Here is a 22,233-nt window from a genome sequence, read left to right as displayed (position 1 = left end):
TTTGTAATACGTGAATCTTACTTCTAGCCTCTAGTCCAAGTTTATAACGGATATTAGAGGGCAAGTTTTGTAATGGGCTAAGGCAACACTTTGATGGCTAGCCTTATTTATATACTTGTTCCCTGCTTTTTGACAAAAAAAAAAAAAAGAAAAAAAAAAAAAATCCGCTATGTTGGTTGTTGGGTATAAACTACGGAATAGTATACTGGTAGAAAAATTGAAAATGAGTTTGTGAATTTTAGGTACATCGTCAGTCGTCACCCACCAACCCACTCACTCAGTCCCCCGCAATCATCCAAAACCAGACCCTATAATAATAATATTCCGATCCGATCCGATCCATCTTTATATCTATTTCTTTTAACTTTGTTTTAAACAAGATTGAATTGAATTGAAAGATTGGATTAATAAAGATGGCGATGGCGATGGCGATTGCAGTTCGCAGCAGCCGCATTTTTCTACTCAATACTCGTCGTCTATCCAGTGGATCTCCTCTCTATTACAACATGGTTCATTTATTTCTTTTAATTCCTTCATTTCTTACATTGCATTGATTGAATCTATATATATCTATAATTTTTGACTAATTTAAATTATTATACCACCCTAGTCTTCGTTGCCAAATCCAGCAGCAGCAGCAGCTAGTGACATTGAAGCTTCACGTATTAACGTTAGTTAGTTCTATCATTTTATTCTTTTTTTTTTATTTTTTTTTATTTTAAATTTACTTGAATGATGGATCAATGAATCAGTTAAATTAATTATAAGAAGATCCATATAGATAGATTACTTAATCATTTGAAATAGTCCGTACGGAGCATCTGATGATGAATTGTTTGTTTGTTTGTTTGTTTGGGATGTGATATATGTGATGTGTGTATATATAGTGGACGAAGCAGTTGAATGCTCCGTTGGAAGAAATAGATCCTGAAATAGCTGATATCATTGAGCTTGAAAAGGCTAGGCAATGGAAGGTCACTTTTCCGACTCCCTCCCTCAATTAATTTTACTAACACTTGTACACAACTATCACATACATTCTTTTTTTTTTTTTTTTTTAAAGGAACACAACATTATCACATATACTCTTGTCTTCTTTCATCTTACAATTCCTGCCAATATATATTCATAATAATATAAATTTATATAATAATTAACGTAATCATTAATAGGGTTTCGAGCTCATTCCTTCTGAGAATTTCACCTCCTTGTCAGTCATGCAAGCCGTTGGCTCAGTAATGACCAACAAATACAGTGAAGGTTATCCTGGTGCTAGATACTATGGAGGAAATCAGTATGACCACCTCTTCCTCCTTTTATTATTTTTAATTTATTATTTTCTTCTAATCTAGCTGCACAAACACTCATTCTTGTCTTACATACTCTTTGTCAACTCAAAGGTACATTGATATGGCTGAGAGATTGTGTCAGAAGCATGCTCTGGAAGCTTTTAACTTGGATCCTGCTAAATGGGGAGGTACTAATAATACTATATCAAATCTCAACTCACTTTTCAATTGCAGTCACACCATCACTCTTGCAGTAACGCAAAATAACGCTGCATTATTTACCAACAGATTTTCAAAAATAAGATGCATACCGCAAAGTATGTTGGTTTGTTTGCAACAATAACCAAGTACGACGCTTCTCATAATCTTACCCATCATCTCTTTTGCAGTCAATGTGCAGTCACTATCTGGATCACCTGCTAACTTTCAAGTTTATACCGCTCTCTTGAAACCTCACGAGAGAATCATGGCGCTAGATCTTCCTCATGGTGGGCATCTTTCACATGGTTATCAGGTGGTGCACAGTTCGTGAAGGAGCTTAATTGGGTCATACTGTATAACAAGTTACCCAAATAACTACTCCATTTTGACTTCTTTTATTTATTTCCCATTATTATTCAGACCGACACAAAGAAGATTTCAGCTGTCTCAATATTTTTTGAGACAATGCCGTACAGATTGAACGAAAGTACAGGTTATATTGACTATGATCAAGTAAGCTATGAAAGTTAGCATGCTAGTTTTTGTTCCAGTGGAGATTTTCTTTGTTTGTTCTTATGAAAAAGTTGATTGTATGTTACAGATGGAGAAAAGTGCTGTGCTTTTTAGGCCAAAGTTAATTGTAGCTGGTGCAAGTGCCTATGCTCGGGTATATGATTATGCTCGTATGCGCAAGGTAAATTATTAAATTAAATGTAGTAATAATATTCTACCCTCAAAAGCCAGCACATTCCTATCGCCTGATAGACACCATATTTCAATAGCACAGTTACAACACATAAGAATTTGGCCTAGCATACATGCTTCTTTACATTTATATTTATAAAGCATTGAAATGAAATAGGCTCTTGTTTAATTTTTGTGATTATGAATCGAAAAATCCAAATCTTCGTCCTCATTATCCACAGGTTTGTGACAAACAAAAAGCGGTTCTATTAGCTGACATGGCACACATTAGTGGGTTGGTTGCTTCTGGTGTTCTACCATCACCTTTTGAATATGCAGATGTCGTGACAACAACGACACACAAGTCACTACGTGGGCCACGTGGAGCAATGATCTTTTTCAGGAAGGGGCTAAAAGAGATTAACAAGAAAGGAGAAGAAGTGGGTTTTTGCTAGTTTACTACAAATCAGTATTTGTTAATTTCATCGTATTAATTTGTTTCTTCTTGTTTAGCTCTTAAGTATGTGTCGATATGTAGGTGATGTATGATTTTGAAGATAAAATCAATCAAGCAGTGTTCCCGGGGCTTCAAGGAGGTCCACACAATCATACTATCACTGGTTTAGCTGTTGCATTAAAGCAGGTTTTTTGCTATTTTCAGTATGCATTTATTTGGTATAACCGATAGCTGATTGATTTGAACTTTAACTATAATGTTGTTTGCTTTATAGGCTACAACGCCAGAGTACAAGGCATATCAAGAACAAGTTGTTGCCAATTGCAAGAAATTCTCGCAGGTTTAAATGAACACATTAATGTTGTGAGCTCTGCATGCTTAACATAAGTATAACAAGTTTGAGACCACAAACTAAAATAGACAAAACCTACATCCGATGTTTTTAATCAAGTGGTAGTTGATAATGTGCGTTCATTGACCCAATTTACTTTTTTTATAAGAGAAATAAAGATAAGACCCCAAAATAAAAAGAAAGTACAAATGTTGAATGGAGCAAAATGATTTTTAATAGACTTGGACTGAATCTTACATATAGCATGTTGTTAATTTTGCAGAGTTTGATAGAGAAGGGATACTCTCTTGTATCTGGTGGAACTGATAACCACTTGGTCTTGGTTAATTTAAGAGACAAGGTACTTTCCAGTCAACAATACTTTTCATCAGTTTCTAGTTTACAACATTCTGTACCAATGGAAACTTAGAATATAATCAAGTGTTATCTATATGATGTTCGTATTTGTAATGCATTTTGAATACAGGGTATTGATGGGTCAAGAGTTGAAAAGGTTATGGAGTTGGTGCATATTGCTGCCAACAAAAACACTGTTCCTGGTGACGTGTCTGCCATGGTACCTGGTGGCATTCGCATGGGTAAATTTCAATTTTTTTTTTTTTTTAAATCTTACATGTATAATCTCCATTTAATTTTTTATTTTACTAGAATCAAATAAATCGTTGATTTTTAAAATTTGAAAGAAGTTATTTCTTCTTATCGTATGGTTTAGGTACTCCCGCTCTAACATCTAGGGGATTTCTTGAGGCTGATTTTGTCAAAGTTGCAGAGTTATTCGATGCTTCAGTAAAGTTAGCCTTGAAAATCAAGGATGCTTCCACAGGTAAGAGGTTACTATATTGTTAACAAAAGATAACTAGCTTGTGACTTTTTAGGTCAACGGACATAAATAATTTTTAACATTAAAGTTGAGAAGAAATCGAAGACATTTTATTGAAAAGTTGATAACCATTTTGAAGTTGATGAAAAAGACTCAAGTTTTTAGAGCACGAGGTGTCCATGTCGATTTTTCAGTGTCAATTTCAGTGTCCATTTTTGACACTGAAATTGACTAACAGTGTGTAAGGTGGAGGTGTCCACAGTGTCCATTTCAGTGTCAATTTCAGTGTCCATTTTTTATTTTTTAAATTGATTTTTAAATATTGTATTTAACTAATATAATATAAAAACTAAATAATTGATTAAAATTCATAAAATAAACTATTACATTTATTAAAATTCATAAAATAAACTATTTCATATATTACATTTATTAAAATAAACTATTACATTTATTAAAATTCATAAAATAAATCATTACATTTAATAAAATTCATAAAATAAACTAGTACGTAATAAAATTCATAAGTCGTCACGAAGATCCCACAAATGTTCAACCAAATCAGATCGTATGCCTTCATGCACTTCTCTATCACGTAACTCCCTTGTTCTTCTTGCACGAGCGTCACACCTATCGATCCACGTACGTTGTATATGTTGGACGGGCTCAACTACCCAATCATTCTCAGCAAGGTTGTATCCATTGTCTTCGATAATGATGTTGTGTATCACGATGCACGTGTACATTAGTTGTCTCATTATATTCACTTCGTAAGCTCGTGCGGGTTGCTGAAGAATATGCCAACGGCCTTGTAGGATCCCAAACGTTCTTTCAACATCTTTGCGAGCGCTCGCTTGTTTCTTTGTAAAGTACGTTTTTCGTCAACGGCACTTGAAAATCCCTTAACAAATGCCGCCCAAGTTGGGTAAATACCGTCAGCTAAATAATACCCCCTGCTATAATGAACCCCGTTTATTTGATAAGGAACGTCAGGCATTTCCTCATTAAGCATTGAGTTGAACAAATCACTAGTGTTTAGCACATTAATATCGTTGTTTGAACCCGCAACACCAAAATACGCATGCCAAATTCAATTATCATACGAGGCGACCGCTTCAAGCATAATAGTTGGGTGACTGTGATCACCTCGCATATACTGTCCTCTCCACGCAACTGGACATTTTGCCCATGCCCAGTGCATACAATCTATACTACCCAACATGCCCGGAAAACCATGAATCCTTTCATGACCTTCATACAAACGGTGAATGTCGTGCAAAGTAGGCTCTCTTAGGTACACGTTAGCATACAAATCAATGATACACCTACAAAAGTTGTGTAGAGATTCCCGAGCAACTCGTTCAGACATTTGAAGATACTCATCCAACGCATCCGGTGTATAACCGTATGCTAGCTGACGTAGCGCGGCTGTCATCTTCAAATGTGGGCTAATACTCCACTTACCACGTGTATCTTGTCTTCGATGAAACCATCTAAAATAATACGGCAATGGATTTGCTGAGTAGCTTAGAATATCATTCATAATCCTAAGAAAAACACGTCGCCGCATTCGAAATCTTCGTTTGAAATTATCAGCCGATTATTTGCAACCATCGTTAAAATAATCGTCCATCAAACGATCATGTGCTTCATAATGATTTCGACGTATATAACGACGTGAGTTAACTTCTTCTTCACCGGATAAATTTTCAAGTACGTTTAGTGTATAGTTTGTGAACGAGTCGCCGGAAGTACTCGAAGACGACGACATATTTTGGGAAAAAAGATAAAAAAATTGATGAATAAAGATAAAATGTGGTGAAAGGTGAATAATGAGTGTGTGTGTTAAAATGATAAAATGTAGTGTTATTTATAGAGTAAAAAGAGAAAAAAAAAAAAATACCAAAACTAGCCGTTAAACGGCTAGTTTTTTAAAATTTCAAACAATTCAGCCGTTGGAACTCACCGTCGACTTTTGGAGGCTGGAAATCGACGGCGGGATCGACGCCGTGCCGGTGTCGACCGACCGTCGATCCCGGCGTCGATTTAGGGGGGACGGTCGATTTTGTAGAGGACACCGAGTGCTCTTAGAAACTCGACCTCAAAAGCCGACAGAATAAACGGCTGGTCTGTCTGTTGTAAGGTGGTTAAGTTATGATGATAATTTGATGCTTTAAACGGACAGATATATGTCATAAATCAATCCTAGAGATGAAAGAAAGACGTCAGTGTTGTGTAATAGGAATAGCTTTGTAAGAAATGAATGATTGAGTAACAAGGGTTTTAGGTTTGACATCTGAATTGAAGTAAATAAAAGAGAATTATAATTTGTAGGAATGGGATGGTAATGGTAATGAAATGAAGGTGTTTGTTGTTGTTGTTGTGTAAATGAAAATGTTGATATCAGGAACCAAGTTGAAGGACTTTGTAGCAACCATGAATGGAGTTGAGAAATTTGAAGCTGAAATAAAAAAGATTCGGGGGGAGGTGGAGGAGTATGCTAAACAGTTCCCAACGATTGGGTTTCAGAAGGAAACAATGAAGTACAAAGATTAATTCAACAGATATATGCCAAGTTTTTATTATGGTTTTGTTGTAAGATTGATTGTGGTTGTTTGATTTGAAAAAGCAAATATATAAGTAACTAGTTCATTGACCCGTGAATTTCACGGGTTTGATGAAGATATCTACATCATAATATTAGTGTCATTAACCCGTTGATATATGGTTTTAGCAATTTTATTGCACGAAAACAATCCCAATTCTTGAATGTTTAAGATTACTCGTATCCTAAAACTTTACAACACTACAATAGTTAATACAACACTAATATTGAGCAGTAACAGACTAACAAAACAAAAAATTTATATGAATACAATGAAAGACAAAGGAATAAAAAATGTATTTGTTCTTGAATATGTATGATACGGAAAATTGAAGTGTTATGGTAGATATTTGAGGGCATTAGCAATATTGATTCATTAAATTTAAATTTCAAGATACCATAAGAAAGAAATGTGTGAGATAGAAGCTAGATAATCTTAATTTAAAGAAGCGATTAAGTTAGGTCTAAGTATCTTAATGTTAATTTACATATACTGTGTTTTTTGTTTGGCACATACTTAATTGGGTGGATATGGCCTTCACCATGTAAATTCATCTCAATTGTATTAAGTTAATTCACTATTGGGTGAAGTACTTGTATTTAATTGAATTTACGTTGTTTGAAAAACAAGGAGTGTATGTATTGATATGTGTAAAAAGGTATTTTTCACATAAAGCATGCTTTCATTTAATTAATTTAAATTAAAATAATTTAATACATGTGACATTATTGTTTTTACTCTTACAACTCCTAGAAGCTAAAGTTACAACTCATAGAAGCAAGTGATGACCTCACCCAAAACACCAATTTAATAGATAGAATAGATAGATAGATTGCTGTGAGTTTTTGTTTAACAGTTTTAGAAATTTTATTGGCATCAAATTAGACGTAATTTAATACTTGCTCTTTTTTTTTTTTTAATTGCAATGTTATACTTAACTTCTTGTTAATTAGCATGCGAATGTTTTGTATTATAGTTGAGTCTAGCATATGAATTTTTGTTGTATAGTCGAGTTCATCCTCGTGGATATTCCTGGATGTTTGATCCAGTGGACTGCTGTAATAATTCTGAGTATAAAAAAAAAAAAAAAAAAAAAAAAAAAAAAAAATTCAATGTTATATTTGCTCTACTACAGTAATAAATTGCAAGCAATTAAAAATCATCAATATATGTAGTTGTGGTTAAGATGATAAGATCTCTCTCTCTCTCTCTCTCTCTCTCTCTCTCTCTCTCTCTCTCTCTCTCTCTCTCTCTGGGTACATATTAGCTACCATGGTTCCCGTTTGGTCGTTTCAGGTGACATATTTACCGTCGACATACATACTATTACATATATAGAATTTAGAGTTAATTAAAATTTTTATTAAACTTGTGTTCTGGCTCATGTAGCTAGAGGTCAGGAGTTTGACTTCCGTGGAGTGCAATATTGCACACGATGTTTGCCCCTTTACGCTTAAATTTCACTCAAGGGTGTCTTTCTCACGCAACGTTATGGGGGTAGTGGGGGTTGGGTTTCTTCCTGGACAGCAGTTGGGGGCAGTTTATGATGAGCACGTGGGTGGTTAAGTCCCTTGAGTTATCTGCTTTAAAAAAAAAAAAAAAAAAAAAAAAAAAGAGATGTATCTACATGTGCACCATTTGCCTTGTTTTGTACTCATCGATTATGGAGTCGGTATTTAAAAGAAATAAACACGTACAACAAATATTTATGTTGGTTTTACTAGATTGATTACTACGGTGATTCCTACTATATATACTCCCTCCGTCCCACTAGTGTTCACATTTCTATTTTGAGATGTTTCATTTCAAGTGTCCATTTTGTATTTCAACCAATGAGAAGAGGTTAGTTTAGAGAAAGAAGATTTTTAATTGGTGAAAAATGAACTTAGTGTGATTTCGTAAAAATATGTGCAAAAAGTAAGTTAAGAGTTGTGGTGGGAACGAGGGATTATCAACGAGGGAGATAACGTGAACTGCAACCATTCATTCATCCATCTATCCATTCACCACACTATATTATTTAAGATTTAAGATTAAAATACAAGTAGAGCCCAGAAAGAAACACAAGAATGAGAAATTAGTCCCAAGTACTGTATAACAGATAATATCCATAATCATAATCATAAATAATCATGGCATCTCTACCTTCAGCTGTAATCGTCAAACTCGAATCGGAGTTGAACAAAAGTTCCGCTAATTTCCATTTCCCTTCCCTCCAAAAGGTCTGCTCTGACCTCCTTCCCTACTTCTCTTACTGTATCATTCTTTTCTCTCTACTCTACTCTACTCTATTATGCTTCATTTTTTAATTACGTCATCAAATCTGTACACACTTTTTTATTTCATTTATTTTTTATCTGTCTTTTGTTAACAGAAATATTCCAGGTCAACCAGTTATCTGGATAATAAAGAGTTTGATGCATTAACTTTGGACTTGACCCAATTTGAATCTTCATCTTACGTCCCGTTTTTACAAAAATGCGTCCAAAATAACTCCTTTCAACAAGCCCAGATGATTCATGGTCACATTGTGAAATCAGGGACACATGACGATTTGTTTGTCATGACGTCTCTTGTGAACGTTTATGGGAAATGCGGTGCCATGGAAGACGCACACAAGGTGTTTGATGCTTTGTCTAAAAGAAATGTTGTCACTTGGACTTCTTTGATGTCCGGATATGTTCATAACTCTCAGCCTCAAACAGCCATCCGTGTGTTTTTACAAATGTTGGAAACTGGATCGTATCCCACGAATTACACCATCGGGGTTGTGTTAAATGCTTGTTCTGCGTTGTGTGACGTCCAGTTAGGTAAGGAGGTTCACGGGTATGTTATGAAATATGGACTTGAGTATGACACGAGCATTGGGAATTCTCTATGTAACTTGTACGCTAAATGTGGTGGCAACATGGATTCTGCCATGAAAGCATTTTGGAGGATAGGGGAAAGGAATGTCATCTCCTGGACGACTATCGTTTCTGCTTGTGGTGATAACGGGAATTCTGCAGACGGCTTGGGTTTGTTTAGTGCAATGCTTGAGGAGGGTATCGAGCCCAATGAATTCATTTTGACGAGTGTATTAAGTTTGTGTTGCACTATGCAGGCTATAGATGTCGGTTTGCAGGTACATGCGCTGAGCATCAAATTCGGGTATGAATTTAATTTGCCTGTTACGAATTCTATCATGTATCTGTACTTAAAAGGGGGGTTATTTGTTGAAGCAAAAAAGTTGTTTGATGGATTGAAAAAAGTAAGCTTAGTAACATGGAACGCCATCATTGCAGGCCATGCCCAGATGATGGATGTCGCAGAGAATAGCCTCGCAGCGTCCCAAAATGGACTCGAGGCACTTGACATGTATTTAAGATTACAAAGATCCGGCTTGAAGCCTGATCTTTTCACTCTGTCTAGTGTGTTAACAGTCTGTAGCAATCTTGTGGCTCTAGAACAAGGAGAACAAATCCATGCTCAAACCATAAAAACTGGTTTTTTGTCAGATGTTGTTGTTGGGACGGCTCTAGTTAACATGTACAGTAAATGTGGTAGCATCAAGGGGGCGAGTAAGGCTTTTGTCGAGATGCCTTCAAGAACTTTGATTTCTTGGACTTCCATGATAACGGCATTCGCTCAACATGGTCTTTCTCAACACGCGTTGGATCTTTTTAAAGACATGAGATTAGCAGGCGATAGGCCAAACAAGGTAACGTTTGTTGGTGTTCTTGCAGCTTGTAGTCATGCAGGAATGGTGGATGAGGGTTTAGCTTATTTTGATATGATGAAAAACGAATATAAGATCAATCCCGTTATGGATCATTATGGTTGCATTATCGATATGTTTGTGAGATTAGGTAGGTTAGAAGAGGGGTTTGATTTCGTAAAGAAGATGGAATTCGAACCCAATGAGTTTATTTGGTCTCTGTTGGTTGCAGGCTGCAGAAGTCATGGGAATCTAGAGTTGGGTTTTTATGCTGCTGAACAGTTGCTTAGTCTCAACCCAAAAGATCAAGAGACGTACATTATGCTGTTGAATATGTACGTCTCGGCAGGAAGATGGAAGGATGTATCAAGATTAAGGAAAGCTATGAAAGATGAAAAAGTTAGGAAGTTGAAAGATTGGAGCTGGATTATCATTAAAGATAAGGTTTATTCCTTCAAAGCAGATGATAAGTCATGTTCTCAGTGTCAAGAAGTTGATGTGTTATTGGGAGAGTTGCTTGAAAAATCAAGAAATCTTGGATATGAGTGGCAAGAGAACTTAGAGATACCTGAAAACGAAGAAATTGAGGGTGAAGAACCAAAATTTTCCAAGGTTCACCACAGCGAAAAGTTTGCTGTGATATTTGGCTTGTTGAAGATTCAGAAACCAGCAGTGATTTGTGTTGTTAAGAGTATGAGTATGTGCAGAGACTGTCACAATTTTATCAAGTGTGTCTCCATGTTAACTGATAGAGAAATCATGGTAAGAGACTGTAAACGACTCCATAGATTTGTTTATGGCAAGTGTTCGTGTGGGGATTTTGGTAGTCTTTTGTGATTCGGTTCATATACTTATTAAGTGCTGCGACTTTTGTGAAGGAGTCTTGGGCCACCAAGATGAGTTGAATTTTGTGAGTAGGCTACTGTTTTGTTGTTTCATCATCTTTAACTTATATAATTAGTTGTAAGATCAAGGAGATGGTGCATAAAAAATATACAACGGTCAGGGATCACATATCTGTTTACTTCACATTCATGAAAGTAGAATAATTAGAATTTGGTTTAGCGTGACAACCATTTCATTATCTCTGTACAATTTTCAAAAAATAATATGCCTAACATAGCCTTCAGGAAGTTGAGGGTTTTTTATACATCTACCTATTGACTATTGATGGGTCAGCAAAAAAAATCAATTTTAAGTGGTTGGTCGGCTGTGACTAAAAACCATCTTTTTTTTTTTTTTTTTTTGGGTAAAAGGGGTTCACCCGGTGAATATATTGATATCAAAAAACAATATACAACTGAAGCACGGAGTTATAGGACAAGCCCTACAACCTCACAAACAACCAAACTTTAAATACAAATTAAAGCAACACGAGCTACAAGCGAAAGATAGATAGATGTATGTATCCATATAGCATGCAACAAACGCAGAGTGAACTCTAAAATTGAATATTTAAAGGAACTATATACAGCACGGGGAAGATTGCAACATAAAGACCAAACAGGCACATACACACCTATTTATTTTATATGTAGTCATTAATTTTTGGTTGTTCAATGTTTGATAAACTGAAGATAAGAAAAGATTTTTTTTTTTAAAAAAAAAAAATTAAGGAGCCTTATTAGGATTGACAACCATCTTACCCTCTTGAGTAAGTGTCAAAGCAGGGGAGGCAGTTGTAGCAGCAGCAGCAACCAACGGTTGGTAACTAGTAGGGGCCATTCCTCCCTGTGAGAAATTGGAAGATGTATAATAAACCTGCCTGCCCATGGCATCAACCCCGTACCCACCGAGCTCAGGCTGTGGCCTACTAGTAACCATTCCAATCGGTTCTTGGTAAGTTGCAACTACTTTTGGTTGTGTCATTGTGCCATACACAGGTGGCTGCGGCTGCTGTTCCCTGTAGATTTCAGGCATCCTCTGTTGCATCCCTCCAAAGAAAGCCTGACCTTGAGCACTTGCTTGACGTAACATCTGACCTGGAGGCATAGCTCTTACTGCAGGAGACGGTGGATAAATACCAGTGGCTGCTGACGGAACTAAATATACCGGAGAGTCAGTTCCAGCTACTGACATTGGATAACCTCCAATTGTCATATGTCGTTGTTGTTCCTGCCAGTACCTCATCTGACCCGTGGCTGTTGGTGGAGGTTGAATCTTTTGTGCGTAGTAATCTCCGTAATAAGCAGCTGTCCTAGGGTCAATATTAATAGGTGTTTGTTGCTCTGCAATTTGAATCCTTTGTGATTCATGCTGTTGCATTTGTTTTTGAATTTCAATTGGATCGGTCTGCTGCTGCTGTTGTTGTTGCTGCCGATTACTATTACTATCCTCTGAGCCGCATTCTGATCCTAGTTCTGTCGGCTGCACAACAACGGCCGTGACATCCTGCTGCACCTTGGACGCCGAAGCATTTCCTTTGTCAAAACCAAATAGGAAATCGGGATTTTCCGAGGCCGGGGAAGATCCTTGTGTAGAAGAGATTTGCACGCCGTTCAACGCATCAACGAACCAGTCCTGTCCGGTCTTACTCTCACCACTGCCTCCGAATGCGGAGGGAGATAACGGAAACATAAATAACCTAAGCCTGACCGGTTTGAGTGATGAACGGAAAATGCGACCGTATTCGGTCATCATATGTTCTAAATCTTCATCATTTGTAACAGAGATCAAAGCATCTAGATCTTCTCCAGGTAATTGATATTTGAAACATATATGATCTGATGATGGTGAAGAAGAAGAAGAAGAAGAGGAGGAGGAATCGGATAGAGAATTGAGTTTATTCAAAATGGAAGCGTACGTAATGTTGCGATCAACGGTCAGGATTTTGGTATCTCCGCCGATATAAGTAAGTTGATTATCATGTGGCCGTGGTAGTATTTTACCACCGTAGCTACACATTAGCTTGACCTTATAATAATAATTAGGGTTGTTTTGCTCCTGATCGTATGAGGCGGTTTCACATTCAACTTCACGGGAACAACGAGGAGTCGACGTGTTTGAGTCTGAATAATTAGACGGATACGTATTATTATTATTATTCTCCATATTTACAAAAAAAACAATTTTAATGACAGCGGTGGCGGTAACGATCTCCCCCTACGGTGGTTATTAACGACTATTGATTTGATTTGAAGGTGGTGAAGGTAGATGTGTGTGTCTGTGTGTTTATAATATAACATATACCTTGTTAATGTTAATCGAGTCAATAGCAAACGTCGATTTATTGACGATTTGATTGTTGTTTAGAGCATAAATTGAACTTATTTTCACGGCGTTTCACACTTTTTTTACCTACTTACTGGCCGGAGGTCCATTCGAAAGCGATTTCTTAAACCAATGAATATTGAGAGGGACAACTTTTTTTACTTTTGGTTATTTCACTCTCGGTGAAAAAATGATTTCTCTTTATTATATTTATTATATGATAGAGGAAAGATTATCTACATCTTAACTCCTCCATACACCACTTATGTGAGATTGAGTTGTTATTGTTGTATACTACTAATAAAAACAATCTCGCATATGCGGGATTGAGTTTTAATGTTGTTATTGTACTAATAAAAACAATATTAATATTTTTTGATATTTGCTATTCATCAAAACACCAATTTTTCAAACGAATTATAACCATTCGTCATTAAAAATAAATTTGCCACAATGCCCTCGCAAGTCGCAAGGTGCATTGCGAGCCTTGCGACTCGGCGACGGTGCTTTTGTGACCAAAAAATAATGAAAATTTTCAGATCATGATAACTTTTGATCTGCAGCTCGTATATAGGCTTCGTTTTTTTAAAGTGTGTATTTTTAGAGGTCCATTTGTTTTTATTTTAACCAAATTTTAATTATTATTTTAAAACTGACTGGATATTGCGAGTTCCGATAAATGTGTGATCTTCGAGTTGTGTAATGTAGGTCAAACTAATTGAGGGATTCGTTTAATTTTAGCCAATAAGGGTGGAGAATTAAGCGAATCACAAATTAGAATGCTTAATAGCAACTTAGCGATTAAATTGCGTAAAAAGTCAAAATCAACGAAAAATGACAAAATTGATGGCCTTCGAGGAAAATTTTAAAAAACTTATTGCGACGAACCTGTTAGCCGACACTATGAAGCCTGCAAGGCTTCGGTCCATATTTAGTTTATATCTTTGTAAGGGCTTGACCCATTTATAGTCTAGGGTTATCTGTCTATATTAAGCATTGGAAGGCACATTACGATTCATTTGAATACACAAGATTTGATACGATAACATGGTATCAGACAATCATATTCACGCTTCTCTTATACATTAACCCTAAAAAAAACAAAGAAGCCGCAGCTTCTTATTCTTTTCGTTTTTTTTCTTTTCTGCTTGCTTTCATGTACTGTTTCTTCTTCGCAAGCAAGTCACCATGACCAATTCCTATGACAAGATATATACAGTAACCTCAGTCACTCATCTTATACCTGTAAACTTGATCTAGCCAAGCTAAACTATGCACACTAGAAAAAGCTCTTTACAACGCATTGCATCAGTGTTAACGTTCTAAAGTTATCGATGGGTCTAGCACAACTGAAGAAAAGGAAACAAAAGCATGGCGTAAAGCTGTTGCTGTAGTCTCCACTTAAATTTTTGTTACCATATCAGAATCGCTTCTTGAACGTGTGCTGAATTCCGAGACACAAACAGCATACTATGCGTGGAAATTCCTTGCAAAAAAATTTCAAGACAATAAGCTCTCCAAAACTATGGAGCTTAATGCCGAGCTTCGTTGCTTGGATATTGGAGACATGACTATCGAGGCTTATTTTCGAAAGATCGATCAAATTGCCACTCATCTCACTAATCTCGGATCAACCATTGAAGATTCGGATCTTGTCATGTACACTATTAATGGATTGAACGATAAATACACTCACGCTAAGCATATTATTCTACATCGTGAACCTTTTCCCAAGCTTGATACAGTACGTTCCATGCTCATGATGGAAGAGATGGCCGAAAACCGCAAGAATCGTTTGTCCGAACACACGGCCTCGTCTTCCAACCCTACTATTCTCATGGCGCAATCGATGGGTTCGGTTCGGCCTTCACAAACCAACAGACCTACAGGTACATCGACACCAATTTGTAGAAACTTTTCTCGTGGCTATTGCTCATATGCGGATCAGTGTAGGTTTATTCATCATCAGCCCAATTGGCTTAATTATGGTTCAAGAAATAATAATAAAAGTAACAGTAATGGCCCTCGGCCCAACAGCAACAACATGTCCCAAGCCCAGCTTCTTAATATCATCGCAGCCCAACAGCAACATCTAACGTCTCAGGCCAGGCACAGCTCAACCGGAATGGCCCAATTTAATCACGGTCTGCATCAGTTTGGGCCTTTTCCTTTCGCTAATCCCAGGCCGCAAGCACATCTTATTGGGCCACCTGGTTTCAACAACCCATTACCCGTTGGCCCTCATACTTACCTCGCAGGTCAACCCACTTCATATGGCTCATTTACTGTGGATCCATGAGCTCAGAATCAGGCAACCATTCTTCCTCATGCGTTCAGTTCCATGACACTTCAGGACTATGGGGCAGCTGGGTGAAACATGGACATTGGTGCGTCTTCACACCTTACTTCCAGCGCTAATAATCTAGGTACTATATTTAATGACTGCATATATCCGTCAGTAGTTGGTGGTGACGGGAATTCGATTCCCGTTACCAACACTGGCCATAGTATATTGTCTACCTCTCACCTCCTACTTCACTTACATAACGTTCTCGTTACTCCCAATATTATAAAAAATTTAATTTCCGTTCGTCAATTTACTCGTGATAATACAGTTTCTGTTGAATTTGACCGGTTTGGTTTTTCTGTGAAGGACTACCAGACTCGACGCCTTCTGCTCCGATGTGATAACACCAGAGATCTCTACCTAGTCGCGCCTAATGCATCTTCCCTTAGTCCTCAAGCTCTCGTCACCAGGGGCGATCTTAAGTGGGGACAAGGGGGCGCTAGCCCTTAGTCGATTTTAAAATTTTTAGTGGAAATTTTTTGGATTTTTCGACTTTGCCCCGGGTGAAAATTTTTTTTTTTTGCCCCAAAACATATATATTTTGCCCCAATACCTTCAAATTTTGCTCAAAAATCTACAAAGTTTGCCCCCAAACCTTCAATTTTGCACACAAACCTTCAAATTTTGTCTAAAACCCTCCATTTTTTGCCCCAAAACTTTCATATTTTGCCCAAAAAAGTTTCTACAGTTTTAAGAAAAGTTTCGCCCCCAGTGAAAAAAATCTTGGTTTCGCCATTGCTCGTCACCAATCATGTTACTTGGCATCAACGCCTGGGCCACCCGGGCAATGATACTTTTCTTCGTTTACTTTCCAATAAAGACATTATTTGTAATAAAACGGAACCTTCCTTGTTTTGCCATGCATGTCAACGTGGCAAACATGTGCGACTTCCAGTTTCTGTTTCTAGTACTACTGTTTCATCTGCTTTTGATATATTCATTCTAATTTATTAACATCTCATGTATCTAGTCTTAGTGGTTTAAAGTACTATATTATTTTTCTTGATTATTATTGATATCGGCTAAATAGTCACGTTTTTACCCCCGATATTAGCCTCATTTATGATAAAGTAATTGACTTTATCATCTAAATAAGCATTTATTTGCTTCATTTGGTAGATTATGTCATTACGAAGACTATGTTTCAAGAATCACTAAAAACAGATGAAAAAAGAGCAAAACCGGCTAAGACGATTAACTCGCGTTTAAATAACTTATTTTATAATTTTTGGAAAAGTTTATTTACTTAATCTCATGTTGTAGGATATTCAATTACGAATGCGTGGGCGCAAGAATCGTCAAAAACAAAGCTAAAACGAAGATTCTAGAGCGAAAACGGTGAAAGACAAGTTACGATCCAGCAAACGGCTTGCCAAATGGCCTGCCATAAGGGAAAACGGCCTGCCAGAAAACGGGCACAAAAAACGGCTTGCCCTGGTAAACGGCCTGCCAGCCGTTTGCCAGGAAAATTTTGCCTATTTAAAGAGTTTTTTGCATTCATTTCAACACACACCAATTCTTCACCTCTCTTTCTAAATATCTCTCTATAGTCGCTCTCTAGTGATATATAGGAGATTAGTTCTCTCTCTACTTTCTCTCTCTAGATTCTAGAGAGAGAAAAGTACAGAGATTTGGAAAATAATTATCTCTCTATTGTCGCTCTCTAGTGATCAATAGGAGATTAGTATGTAGTTAGTAGTAGAAGCTATCAAGCATTGTAACGCTACGGATATTATGAAAAAATACAAGTGTTATTCTGCCGACATTATTCGGTAACATGTATCCTTTCTTTTATTAATTTATTATAATATTCTTGTTCGATGTTTGTGATTTATTAATATTAGAAATGCTTGTTTCCATGATGTGTGAGTAATTGCTTGATTGTTTGCCATGATTTAATAATGTTAGTTAGGGATGATCATCGTTTCGTACTCGCTTTCTCTCTATGATATTAAACCTCGTTATTATCGTCCTTCCACCAATAAACGTGATTAAAACCTTTTATAAAGTCGACAATTAAAAGGTAATTAATTATCTGTGTCTATACATTGGTCAAGGTATGAACCCATCGGAAATACTATAAAGTACATGGGGAATTATCGTAGGACCAGATCAAGACATTGGTCAAGAGTATAAGACTCGTGTCGATGTACTATAGGACCACTTGAGCATGGTCAAGGTTAGAAGCTATGGAACCACTATAAGTCTAGTACATGGTTGTTAACTAAGGGATTTATTGGGTAGATTTAAGTAAGAGTTGGTTTAAGTCATAAATGGCAATTTAACGCACTACAATACAAACTAAGCTTATAAATCTTTAAAGATGACTGAGAACCATCAGATGTTCTAATTTGTCTACAAACCCTTAGATTTTACCAAACCATTGACAGAAAGGAATTCGAAACACAACCATAACCACCCATTTGGGTGATACACTAAGGTGTTAAGAAAGGTTGGATATTATATGTACATGGCTATGCTACTTTATTCGTGCGCCCAAGGTATGCATTGCATCCAAGATGGGCCTCTTATATCCTTAAACCGGATAAAGTGTCGGGAGTTAAGCATAGTCCATCCGATCAGAATCTTCAAAGCCTAGTTCCTCGTGACATGTTAATCGGGAAACCGCTTAGTAGGGAATCTAGTGTTCACACCAAGGTATATCTATCCAAGGAGTATCTCATAATCATCCCGACACTACGTTATCTTAAATCATGGTGAACCACGTCTTCTCTGTCCTTAGTTGTTGCATGCTAGCTAGCTTATTTTAATTATATTGCATTAATATTTTAAATACAATTATAAATCAAATCAACCTAACTATTATCTTTACACAATTTGATATTCCGGATAAAGTGGTGTCTAGAATAAACCGGTTGGACTTGGTTGTTGGATTTTCCGAACAGTCGCCAATTTATTGGGACCAAAAGGATCATGCCTCTCCACACAAGGTGTACCTGGCCACTAGTCTTGGATACTAAATTGTGTACAAACCTAATCTTAATTACTAAATTATCTGAATAAGCTCCGTTTCAAATTCGACCGCTCAAGGAACGACCCTAGGTCATATTTGCCATTGCTAACCCATAGGAAGGAATAATAGATTTAGGCCCAGGATATATGAATTAAACAATCAATTTCTTCTGTTGATATCGTGAATTGACGTTTTGCGACCTAACGACACCGCATAAATAAACCGTCCGATTCGGGCATATCATAAGGAGTAGTTAAATTTTTGGCGCCGCTGCCGGGGATGCGGTAGTACGATTTAGAGCCTATTTAGATTAGTTAGTTTTTAAGAGACCCTTTTGACTAAGACTAGCTTTGTCAGAAGTTACTTGTTTACCGTAGTTAGGTTAGATAATATTAGCTTAATTTAGATTAATTAAAAGTTTAAAATGGACTTCCTTATTAGTGAACCTTTAGGATGGTTTAAGCTACTTAGACCGCTAAGAATTCTTCCGACACATCCTTTCTTCTATCCGATATAATACATTGTACCCATCCGACGAGATCCACACTTATCTGCCGATAGTTCGACAATGGCCGCACGCATCACTCTCGATGACATCACCAAACCCTCGTTAGAAGGATGAGGAGGACCGATACTCTATCCAGAGGTTAACGGAGCGTCTTTTGTGCTTAAGCATAGCATCATACAACTCATTCAGAACCATTGCCGGTTCCACAGCTTACCAACTGACGATCCCAACTCTAACGTAGATAGATTCCTCTCCTTATCCAACTCATATAAGCAAAACGGGGTTGAACAAGATGTAGTTCGTCTGTATCTGTTCCCCTATTCCTTAACTCTTCATGCAAAAACCTGGTTCGAGGGGTTAGAACCCAACTCTATCACCTCATGGGAGGAAATGACAGCAACTTTCTTAATCAAGTACTTTCCCCCATCAAAATAAATCAGACTTAGGAATGATATCGTAAACTTTCAACAAGCATACGATGAATCACTCTACACTGCATGGGAAAGATTCAAACATTTGCTTCGAAGATGCCCGAACCACCGTCTTGAGAGCTCTGTTCAAATTTTAGTCTTCTACAAATGACTAAACCAGAACAACCAGTCTACTCTTGATGCTGTTTCACAAGGTAACTTCATGAAATTCACTGCTAACGAGGCCTGGAGATTGATCGAGGAGATGACTATGCACCATCACGATTGGAACACGGAAGAGCACATTTCATCAGCAACACCGCTTTCCGCCTCTGATCCTATCGAAAATAAAACCATCAAATTTCTCTCGGACCAAATAGAAAACCTCACCAAAGAAGTTGGAGAGCTAAAGAAACTCCCGCAACATGTGTCTCAAGTGCAATTATGCCAGAATTGTACTAACCCACATCCGACCAAGGTATACGGGGCTGAGTGTGAGGACTCTGTTGTCTACTCCGATAAGATCCTAGCTCATTCGCACAACCCACCCACCAAACCCACTAGCCCACCAGAGACAAATCCAGACGATGTCCTACTGCGAATCATCCACCTGATCACAGCTAGACAAGACGCAGCTAACTTAGTCATGACTAATCACTTGAGTAGTCTTGAAAATCAAATAAGCCAGATAAATCAACGTCTCGATTCTCTTGGTTGTCCTAAAATAGACTCAAAGGTGGCACATAGCCAACCTTCAGTTTCTTCTAAGGAGAAGAAACTAACTAATACCCGTTCGGTAGTAGTCATTGAGTCATCACCTAAAACACCCATCCCATTCCCAGCCCGTCTCAAGCAAAGACATAACAAGATGAAATCTTTCAAGCTTGACGGTAAATTTTTGGACACTGTTTCTAAAAATCCTCATAGTAAGAAGTATTTTAGGAAACTCCTATCAACCAAGGATAAGGTACCCGAAGTACCCAACGTCCCGCTGAACGCGGATTGTTCAGCCATTATCTTAAATACTCTTCCTGAAAAACTAGGGGATACCGGACGATTTACTCTTCCTTGTTCTATCTACCAATCTGGTGCTATCTATTCTCTCGCTGACCTTGGTGCCAGCATCAATCTCATGCCTTACTCACTGTTCCAGAGACTCGAAATTGGAAACCTTAACCCTACCAAAATGAGAATCCAGCTAGTTGACCAATCCACTAGATATCATAAGGGAATAGCTGAGAATGTCATGGTTAAGGTTGACAAATTCCTTTTTTCGATCGACTTTGTGGTTATGGACTATAAGGAAGACATGAAAACTCCTATCATCTTGGGAAGGCCTTTCATGAATACAGCCAAAGCGATCGTTGACGTTTATTCACGGACTATCACCTTGAGAGCCCGTGGAGAAGAGGTCATTTTCACGATCGACGAGTCTGTATGTCCTTTCGATGGGAACGCCGAAGTAAATACCATCTCCACTAGAAAAGTCACCTTCTATTCCGAGAATGAAGAGAAGAAGATAGAAGTAGAAGACAAGATGAATAACCACTCCACACCTACCCAATCTTCACTCCCACCTTATTTTGATCTTTTAATGACTGGAGAGGATTTCGTTCTAGAAGAACTCACTGAACCAATTATACTTAGATCTGCCGACCAGAGTGACGAGGAGGTGGATGAAGAAATTGAAATGGAGAGCCCAGATGAGAAGAAGGAGATGGAGGATTCTAGCATCGAAGTAGTTGCTAATGTTGTAACCGTATTGGAGACGTCAATGGACATTGTCCCACCTCCATCCTTAGAGTACAACATTACGACCAACCAAAAGTCACCAAAGACATGTTTTGCGTCAGGGCTACCCTATAAACCATCACTCAAATACATAATGACATACACATCATGGAGTGATAAGGACCCCATTGACCATCCTATTCCAACAAATGAGGTAAAAGAAGTTGATAGTTTTGTTATACCTCAAGTTAAATAAAGCATTCACTTCAAACCACCTTCTCCTCTCATTGGACATACCTTATTCTATGTCCACTTCAATTTCATCGGTATGTTCCAAAATTACCTCTTGTGTCTACTGATGAATGCAAGGGAGCCGCCTAGATATCCTGAGAAATAAGGCTAGAGTCAGGCTCGTGACTCGAACAAAAACAAGCGCTTCTCGGGAGGCAACCCGTGTTTATTTATTTTTCTATAGCTATAGTAGTAGTAGATTAGGATAATTAGGTTAATTGAATAAATGAGAAAGTGAAACTTAAAATAAAATTTTCAACGTTTCTTAGGATGAATTCACTTCTCCTACTTGTCTTGAGCTTAAGTGAATTAATTGCTACATTATTTCAAAAGTCTTAAAATTAAAGGTAGTCAACACTTTAAGTGTGGGATTAAGCTTTTTAGTCATACACTGATTTGTTGAATTTTTCAAAACCTAATTTTGAAACCCTCAAGTTTTCAAATATTTTTTTCATCAAAACGCGAATCAGTGAGTCTATGGCCTAAAGCTTAATCACCTGTCTAGGTTTGATCTTTTCCATTTTTATAAGTAATAGACAGTTATTGATGCCTATGGTGGAGACTCTTTGAATAATGATGAAACGATAAGGAAACACATTGGTTACTTCATTGCAAGTTATTGGTGGATGTTGTTGGAGGATGAAAACGCCCTAATG

At 37.3% G+C, this 22,233-nt stretch overlaps 3 protein-coding genes and 1 non-coding gene across 4 annotated transcripts; 2 read left to right on the top strand and 2 right to left on the bottom strand.

Moving 5' to 3' along the window:
• Nucleotides 1-230: 230 nt before the first annotated feature.
• LOC139846809 (serine hydroxymethyltransferase 2, mitochondrial-like) lies at nt 231-6,554 on the top strand. Its single transcript, XM_071836344.1, has 15 exons — nt 231-509; nt 611-670; nt 888-974; nt 1,173-1,294; nt 1,401-1,477; nt 1,679-1,803; nt 1,911-2,003; nt 2,092-2,184; nt 2,417-2,614; nt 2,713-2,817; nt 2,906-2,971; nt 3,246-3,323; nt 3,450-3,561; nt 3,696-3,806; nt 6,211-6,554. The coding sequence occupies exons 1-15, from the start codon at nt 414-416 to the stop codon at nt 6,357-6,359; spliced, it is 1,572 nt and encodes a 523-aa protein (XP_071692445.1). The 5' UTR covers nt 231-413; the 3' UTR covers nt 6,360-6,554.
• A 1,617-nt stretch (nt 6,555-8,171) lies between these two features.
• LOC139847012 (putative pentatricopeptide repeat-containing protein At5g52630) lies at nt 8,172-11,298 on the top strand. The gene is made up of 2 exons (XM_071836609.1): nt 8,172-8,631; nt 8,784-11,298. Exons 1-2 carry the CDS (start codon nt 8,542-8,544, stop codon nt 10,941-10,943), a joined length of 2,250 nt encoding a protein of 749 aa, XP_071692710.1. The 5' UTR covers nt 8,172-8,541; the 3' UTR covers nt 10,944-11,298.
• A 419-nt stretch (nt 11,299-11,717) lies between these two features.
• Nucleotides 11,718-13,157, bottom strand: LOC139847273 (uncharacterized). The gene has a single exon (XM_071836940.1). It carries the CDS (start codon nt 13,155-13,157, stop codon nt 11,718-11,720), a length of 1,440 nt encoding a protein of 479 aa, XP_071693041.1.
• Nucleotides 13,158-19,583: 6,426 nt separating this feature from the next.
• Nucleotides 19,584-19,690, bottom strand: LOC139850950 (small nucleolar RNA R71). The gene has a single exon (XR_011760322.1). It is a non-coding gene; the product is annotated as a small nucleolar RNA R71 (small nucleolar RNA).
• Nucleotides 19,691-22,233: the final 2,543 nt, after the last annotated feature.

The sequence above is a fragment of the Rutidosis leptorrhynchoides genome, chromosome 5 (genome assembly GCF_046630445.1).
Source record: "Rutidosis leptorrhynchoides isolate AG116_Rl617_1_P2 chromosome 5, CSIRO_AGI_Rlap_v1, whole genome shotgun sequence".
Lineage (NCBI taxonomy): Eukaryota > Viridiplantae > Streptophyta > Magnoliopsida > Asterales > Asteraceae > Rutidosis > Rutidosis leptorrhynchoides.
Note: the sequence above shows the minus strand (reverse complement) of the source record. Positions and strands in the feature narration are given on the sequence as shown.

Excerpts from the sequence above, each read along its gene's own strand:
- LOC139846809 (XM_071836344.1), top strand. The coding sequence starts at position 414 with ATGGCGATGGCGATGGCGATTGCAGTTCGCAGCAGCCGCATTTTTCTA. Across the intron at positions 671-887 it reads TTGAAGCTTCACGTATTAAC|TGGACGAAGCAGTTGAATGC; the intron begins GTTAGTTAGTTC and ends GTGTATATATAG. Across the intron at positions 3,807-6,210 it reads AATCAAGGATGCTTCCACAG|GAACCAAGTTGAAGGACTTT; the intron begins GTAAGAGGTTAC and ends TGTTGATATCAG.
- LOC139847012 (XM_071836609.1), top strand. The coding sequence starts at position 8,542 with ATGGCATCTCTACCTTCAGCTGTAATCGTCAAACTCGAATCGGAGTTG. Across the intron at positions 8,632-8,783 it reads ATTTCCCTTCCCTCCAAAAG|AAATATTCCAGGTCAACCAG; the intron begins GTCTGCTCTGAC and ends TTTTGTTAACAG.
- LOC139847273 (XM_071836940.1), bottom strand. The coding sequence starts at position 13,157 with ATGGAGAATAATAATAATAATACGTATCCGTCTAATTATTCAGACTCA.